The sequence below is a fragment of the Pyxicephalus adspersus genome, chromosome 3, assembly GCF_032062135.1.
Source record: "Pyxicephalus adspersus chromosome 3, UCB_Pads_2.0, whole genome shotgun sequence".
In the NCBI taxonomy this organism is placed as follows: domain Eukaryota; kingdom Metazoa; phylum Chordata; class Amphibia; order Anura; family Pyxicephalidae; genus Pyxicephalus; species Pyxicephalus adspersus.
The window spans coordinates 117,600,173-117,607,824 of record NC_092860.1 but is presented as its reverse complement, the minus strand read 5'-3'; the positions used below and the strand labels follow the sequence as shown (position 1 = coordinate 117,607,824).

General features: G+C 38.5%; 1 protein-coding gene and 1 non-coding gene across 5 annotated transcripts in view; one reads left to right on the top strand and one right to left on the bottom strand.

Annotated features, from left to right (window-relative positions):
• LOC140327000 (cytochrome P450 3A21-like) overlaps positions 1 to 5,380 on the top strand; it is a 21,188-nt gene extending 15,808 nt beyond the window's left edge. For all 4 annotated transcript variants that reach the window (XM_072406114.1, XM_072406112.1, XM_072406113.1 and 1 more), the window contains 3 exons: positions 3,557 to 3,783; positions 4,556 to 4,718; positions 4,965 to 5,380. In XM_072406114.1, the coding sequence (XP_072262215.1) occupies positions 3,557 to 3,783; positions 4,556 to 4,718; positions 4,965 to 5,060 (486 nt within the window). In that variant the 3' untranslated portion in view covers positions 5,061 to 5,380. The remainder of the gene's footprint in view (positions 1 to 3,556; positions 3,784 to 4,555; positions 4,719 to 4,964) is intronic.
• A 2,053-nt stretch (positions 5,381 to 7,433) lies between these two features.
• TRNAR-CCU (transfer RNA arginine (anticodon CCU)) lies at positions 7,434 to 7,506 on the bottom strand. Its single transcript has one exon. It is a non-coding gene; the product is annotated as a tRNA-Arg (tRNA).
• Positions 7,507 to 7,652: the final 146 nt, after the last annotated feature.

Sequence of the window (7,652 nt, the reverse complement as noted above, 5' to 3'; positions counted from 1 at the left end):
ATGAATGGCACATGAGTGATCAGAAGGGGAATATGAATGGCACATGAGTGATCAGAAGGGGACAATCAATGGCACATGAGTGATCATGAGTGACTTTCAACAATAAATGTGTACTGTAGTCTTCTTCATGGAAAAATAAGACATCCCCCTAAAAAAAAGACCTGGGGCATATTTTGGCATTTCAAAAAATATAAGACAGTGCCTTATAATCGGGGAAACAGGGTAAGTCCTTTTCTACCCACCAAGAAAACCGCCTCGGTTCCTCTAGACCAGGAGGAAACAAAGGGTTCTCAATTGTAGAACTTATTGGGCTATGGCCAGACATAAGGCCCCCCATTTATCTAATAGAGTCCCATATTTTTAATGAGTGTCTCAGTATTGGATTGGTGATATGGCGCCGTTGTACCTCTGGAATTCAGAGTAATGTATCTATTGAAATTGGTGCCAACAATGTTTTCTCAATGGAAACCCATTTAGGAGTATTCTTTTGGGCATGATACTGTAACAGGGGAGTAACTTGAGCAGCCTTATAGTATGAACTCAAATGCGGCACTGATAAACCGCCCAGGTTCCTGGATTGATATAGGGTATGTCTAGAAACTCGTGGGCGTTTTGCCCCCCAAATATATTCTAACATTTTACTTTGTAGCATTTTTATTGCCTGGTTAGGCATAGCTAATGGAAGAACTCTCATGAGATATAGGAACTTTGGTAACCAGGACATCTTTATAGAAGCTATGCGGCCCAACCATGAGATTTGACAACGTTTCTAATAAACCGATCAAATGTTTCACCAAATCAGAGTTTAAGTAGTTCCCCATTTATCCCTATAGCCTGAATGTCAACAATATTTCGGATAGCTATAGCCAGGGGTTCTACTGCCAGTGCAAAAAGCAATGGCGACAGTTGGCAACCCCGCCTGGTACCCCTGCCTATGGAAAAACATTCTGAACGGTAGCCCATATATTGTATAAATGTCTTAGGGGAGTCATACAATGAGGAAACCTATTTACAAAAGTTCTCTCCAAAGCCCCATTTGTTTAATAATGATATAAGATATTGCCATAACACTGAGTCAAAAGCTTTACTTATATCCAAACTCAGTAAAAAAGCTGATGTCTTATTTTGTTTAGCTTGTTGAATTAAGTGCAATATCCTCCGTGTACTATCTCCCGCTTGTCGTCTGGCTATAAAGCCCGTTTGGTCAGCCGACACTAGGTCACCCAATCTATCTTCCAATCGGGACACCAATATTGTCTCCAAAATCTTTGCATCCAAGAAGAGAAATCGGCCTATAGTTAGACCAATTCATTGCATCAGTAGAGGGTTTTGGTAGCATACAGATCGCTGCTTCCAACATACTGGAGTCAAGAGCTTCCCCTTTCAAAAACCCATTAAATGTCTCCACCAAATAAGGTCCCAGTATTTGCTGTTTTTTTTATAATATACTGGCGTGAACCCATCAGGTCCTGGTCTCTTATTGGGTTTAAGATCCCCAATAGCTTTAATCACCTCCAACAATGTGATAGGTGCTTCCTTAATTTCCATTCTATTAGCGGTAATTTTTGGAAGATTTATAGACTGAAAGAATGTTTCCATAGCTCTCTTATCAAAAGAATAAGAGGTTTGGCACAGCTTTTGTAGATGTTCATAAAATTCCTGCAATATATATATTGGATTACTAGTGGGACCAATCCCTTTTACCCTCAGTCTATAGGTGTTTGGGCGTCTTTCCGAGTACCTCAGCCTATTTGCCAATAATGTATGTATTTTTTTACTGTATCCATAAAAAGTAATATTTGACCACCTCAACGTTTTCTCAGCAATAGATGCTGTGCAAAGATTCACTTGTGTGCGGACAGCCTCAATTTGTCATCTTTTACCCTTATTTAATGATGTTTTATACTGCATTCTCAGCTTTTCATATTTAGATTCTAACTCCATTACTTTTGCCCTACGTTTCTTTTTAATCTGTATGAGTCGCCCCCTTACCACCCTCTTATGCGCCGCCCATAGCACAACCTGTGATGTCGAAGGTTGTTGGTTTAAAGAGAAAAACTCAACCAAAATCCCTTGTAATTTTTGGTCCACCTCAGGGTTACTGAGCAAAGAGTCATTAAGTGACCATCTAAACATATCAGGCTTAGGAAAAAGAGAAGACAATGTAGCCCAAACTGCGTCATGGTCTGACCATGAGATTGCCAAAATATCACAAGAGAAAACCAAGGGCAATGCTTTTTGATGTATTAAAATACGGGTAGATAGTTGATGTGGATGGGAAAAATATGTATACTCCATTTCTTTAGGATGTAATTTCCTCCACATATCTGACAACATTTCAGAGTTCACCAAATCCAGCAAATTATTTGATAATATATTATCCCCAGATACAGCAGAATCCATAGATATTTTTCTCTTGTCCATCTTCAAATAGTAACTTCATGTTGTCATAGGACTCCTTTAGGTTAACGGAATGGGCGATCGGTAAACTTGGTTTGGAATTACCATTATGCAGTAAGACTGCTTTCAAGCTTCTTTTAGAGGAATCAATGAAGATACGTCATTCAGATGGAACATGCTCTTGTGACAAACTGTTAAAGAGTGCGTTTATATCATGACAGTAGAACAGTGAGCCATCACTAGTAAAGAACATTATCAGGTTATGATTTTGTTTTCTGTAGTAAGTTACATTTACAACCTTTGCAAGCAAGTTGTTCGGTTTAAGCCTTGAAGCAAGAAGTTCTGCTTTGTCTTTAGAGAGATTTAGATCACCAATGAGATCATTCTTCATCTTTATCGGCCAAGTAGTCAGAATCAGATGATTCATGGTTGTAACTGGCTGCAACTCCAGCGCATTCCTCATCACCTTCTAAAGAAGCAAGACCATCATGTGGCGGTACAGGAACTGGCAATGAATCATCATGGGGAACAGGCCTAATTGCACAATCGAGGCTGGGATATACAAATTTGTGCTTAGTTTTACCTCAGAATCCACTTTTGTTGACACGGAAAAAACAGCAGTCTCTTAGATGGTCTTGTGGTTCTCTCCACACCATTGGGATTGTTAATGGCATTGCTGTTTTACGCCGATTTAGCCAGACACCCAGTCCTTTGGAACAACTGGTGCAAATGACATGTGGAGCTCAAGATTTATCCTGGTCACCAAGTGGACAGCTGAAATATAATTTGTATATCTTTTTAAGTTCTGTGGTAATTTGGGCGGGGTTGTGCTTTTGACGTGAATGAACCACACACGTAACACAAACTGTCTGCATCATTAAGGCAATTTCTAGGCATGTTGAAAAATAAAATCAATCACAGTTAGTGTGGTCTCTAACCTTAAAAAAAGAAAACTGTTGTTAAATTTAGTAATATGTTAAGGCTATTTATAACGAATTTCACACAATATTTAATTAGCTGCAACACAAAAAATAGACGTGCTAGAGAAAAACTGAACACAGGTTTGAAATCAAAATACTACAAAGCCCACATAAAATTATATCTGATGAAAATGACATGTTGACCTGTGTAATAAGGCAGTTTTATTTTTACAAAGGCTCCTCCAACATATGAAACTCTGATGCAGATGGAATATCTAGACATGGTAATTTATGAAAGCCTGCGGCTGTATCCTGCAGCTGGGAGAATTGAAAGAGTTTGTAAGAAAACAACAGAGATCAATGGAGTAACCATTCCAGAGGGAGTTGTGACTGTCATCCCAGCATTTGTTTTACACCGGGACCCTGCACTCTGGACCGACCCAGAGGAATTCCGACCTGAAAGGTAACTAATATTTATTACATATACTGGTTTTTACATTATGACATATATTTTTACAGTCATATTACATATGACTGGTTTTCTTCAAAGCTTGGTTTTGCATTATATTCACAAAATAAAGAAGTTTATAAAATATTCTAATCCCATTCTAAAAGTAGAGAGATAAATGCTTTGACTTGATTACCAATTCATTTCAAATAGATCATGTGCTAAGAAATCTCTTCCTACAAAAACACCTATAGTTTGTGAGACTAAATTAGTTTGTGCTATTCCTGCAGAGCAAATGGTACACCTGAAAACTACCCTCCCTGACAGCACATACCTTTATTTCTCTTCCCCACTGCACTCAGCCTCAGATTTAAGTCTCTAACTTTTACAATGGACTAACTTTTAAAGGGCGTAAGAATATAATTCTGTGGGAGAGAGGCTGTAAGTAAGCCGATTAAAATGCCTTGTATGTGTCAAGCAGGTTTGGTTTGAAAACGTAGTGTAATAAAACAGAAAAAAACATACACCCTTATTTTGCTATTTACATTTTTAGTTACAGATACCAGAAACAGAAGAATTTAGCACTTCATCGCTTTCTCATTGTATCAGTGGCACTACCTTAAGTGACCTTGTACAAAACAGGTTACATCATTTTTAACTTATGGATCTAAATCTTTCAAAGAGAGTTGGAGAACAAGGGGCTATATCTATATACAAGATCTTCACTAAATTTACAGGGCTACGCAGACTGTGACAATCTACTAATGTAATGTAATGTTTTTTCTAGATTTAGCAAAGAGAGTAGAGAAACCCTAGACCCTTACACTTTCCTTCCATTTGGATCTGGGCCCCGCAACTGTATCGGAATGAGGTTTGCTATGATTAACATGAAATCAGCCATCACTCTGCTCCTACAGAACTTCAATTTCCGCACCTGCAAGGATACTCCAGTAAGAAATCATTCATTTTAATTTTTAAAACTAAAATAAATATTCTGACAAGTAAATTGCCACAAAAGCTTTATATAATACCCAATTATATCCTAAAGATCAATAATGCTATTACTGAAATGGTGATATTTACTGTACTGGTGACCATAGAGATACCAGCCTTCAGGATCCTTTACATGAAAAAAATGTTCATGTAAAACATATTTTAGTTTACCTATTTTGTTAATGCTGCCTTTTGTATTACAGATCCCACTGCAAATTGACACCAAAGGGTTTTTAAAGACAACAAAACCAGTTATACTTAATCTGGTGCCACGGGAAGCCCAGAAGACAGAAAATTAAAAGTAGAAAGCAATGAAGAATGAATGACATATAACTCAGAACAAATATTTTTCATATCAGTGCTGCATATAATATTTTACTATTATTATTATTAATAATAATAAAAAAATTAAATAATAAGAAACATCGATCCTTAGGTTTTTAAGAGCAATTAAGCCCTTAATTCTTTTGCAGTTCAGGACCAGCAATTTTTAGATAGTCTCCTGTTAAACATGCAGGTAAATGTGTGCATTATCCCAGCATGTCACAGTCAACTTCCAGTGGTAAACCTATTTCTTCACATCAGTACATAATAAAGACAACTACAACAACAACAAAAAGTGAGTGTTGTGTTTTTGCAACGATTCTCAGAGCATGTCCTATTCACGGGTGAGTGTCTTATTTTAATTATTTTTTCAAAAATGGGGGGTGGCTTATTTATTGGGGATGTCTTAAAATCGGGGAAACACGGTAGAAGGATTTTTTTTAGTATGCATACTTGGCATCAGGCATTCCAAGAGTACGATCGGACCACTGCATTATGAAAAGTGTATCAAAATAGACTTTTGTGTATTATAGATAAACGGTTCACTCTCTAGCCTTCGAAGAAAGGGGTCAATTGCGAATATGTATAGCAGGGGATTCAATGGGCATCGCACTTCTGAGCTGACTTCAATAGATTTGCCAATCTAGACATTCACAAGTGAGAAGCTTTGCATAGAGGACTTTTAGCCAATCAATAAATTTAGATTGTAAGTAGCAGCAACCAAGGATATTCATCATTTACCTGATCAAAAGCTTTTGTCTTTTCCAATGCCAGCAAATATTTCCCCAACCCAGCATCCCTCCATCTCTGCAAAGCCTCCTGGATAGCTAACATGCTCCTGAAAATGTACTTCTACCTTGAACTGAGCAGTGCTGGCAGATTGCCTGTCACTGATGACAAGCGCCTAAAAAATTTTCGTCATGATCTTTCTATCGACTTTGAAAAGGCTAAGTGGGGGTCAGTTTTCAATTCTCAATGAATCTTTCCCCTTTGACAGAGAATCACAACTTATCATAACAGAGAATCAAAACAGAGAATCATTGACAGAGAATCAAAACCTAATCATAAGAGGCATCATATCAGAAGTGGACAAGATCAGCAGGTAAAAGAAGAAGAAAACTACTTTTATTCACAGGAACAATTTTCTATGTCCACATAAATACACATAATTTTTTCTTTGTAGCTTTGTTTGCAAGACTGAGACAGATGCGATTACAATTGCCAATATTTATGGAAATTACTGCTAATATGAACAAGTCAGATTATAACCAAAATTTCTGCTATGGACTATAACTATATGTAATAGTTTTGGTCCATGTACTGTTTGAAAAGGCCAAAAGAAGTCTACAAAATACTCCAGGTGAGGCTCAAACTCACAACCTCAGCATTGCTCAGCAGATACTGCCATATAAGTACCGCGAGCTGACCCATTGCACCACTGGAGCACAGCCGCAGTGCACCATTTGCCCTTTCATTTGGCTTCTAATATGCTTCTCACATAGATTCAATTTTTGATTCCTTGAGACAGGGAAACTTTTCAGGAGCATGCGGGTCAGTGTGACCCCTAATTACACCATATCTTCTGAATTAAACTAGTGATGGTGATTGCTACGCTTAAACGGAAGGGCTGACACACTAATCACATGATGGCGACTCCCTGTGAAGATATGTCTTCCTTCCTGCCATGTTTTAGTAGTCTCAGATTTGCGATCTCAAGTTTCAGGAAAGAGAAACGCAAACAAAATCTGTGCTTTAGGAAGCCAGTGCCTAATCCGCTAGGTCCTCGGGGCCTAATGCTAGCCATTGGCAAGCTTTAGACATACGATCTGTTGCAGCGCTAACCCATGTGCCAGATACAGATTTTCACAATCCCTGGCCCACGAGGTCAATGGCACAAGGGCTGCAAGCGGGCTGGTTCCCAGTGTATTTTGCCAGGAACAAGTACCAAGGTAAGCTTTAAAAGGTTTTGAAAATTCCTTTGGCTCTGGGGAAACTGCTTACTAATTCCCTGGCAACTTTTGATACAGAGTTCAGAAAAGGAACCTGTCAATTCAAAACACGGTGTCACCGTTTTCAACATCTTTCTTTAACAGCTAGCTCATGAATCACTTTTAATGTCTTTACCTTTTCTATCACCACACCTTATAACCAAAGTGAGCTTAGACAAATTTCACCTGCTGTGCTTCAAGGTTTCTGTCTAGACAAGCTTATAGGAATATACAGTTGTACTGTGTAGTTAAGATGAGCAACAAGAACTCATCCATCCCAGATAGGACTACAACCCCTCACTTAGTAAACTAGTGCCTGATCCATTAGGCGACTGGGGATACACTGCACAAGAACTGAACCACCCCAGATGGGACTTGAACCCACAATCCCTGGCTTAGGAGGCCAGTGCCTTATCCATTAGGCCACTGGGGCTCAAGTGTATAGGATGATTCGTCTTTTTTTCCCACACACGGTACGGTGAGAACCCATTTTTCTTAGCAGACAAAATTCCTTTGGAGTTGAAAGAAAGTTGTGGACATTTTGCAAGAAAACAGCCATTGTCAAACTGAAAAACAGAC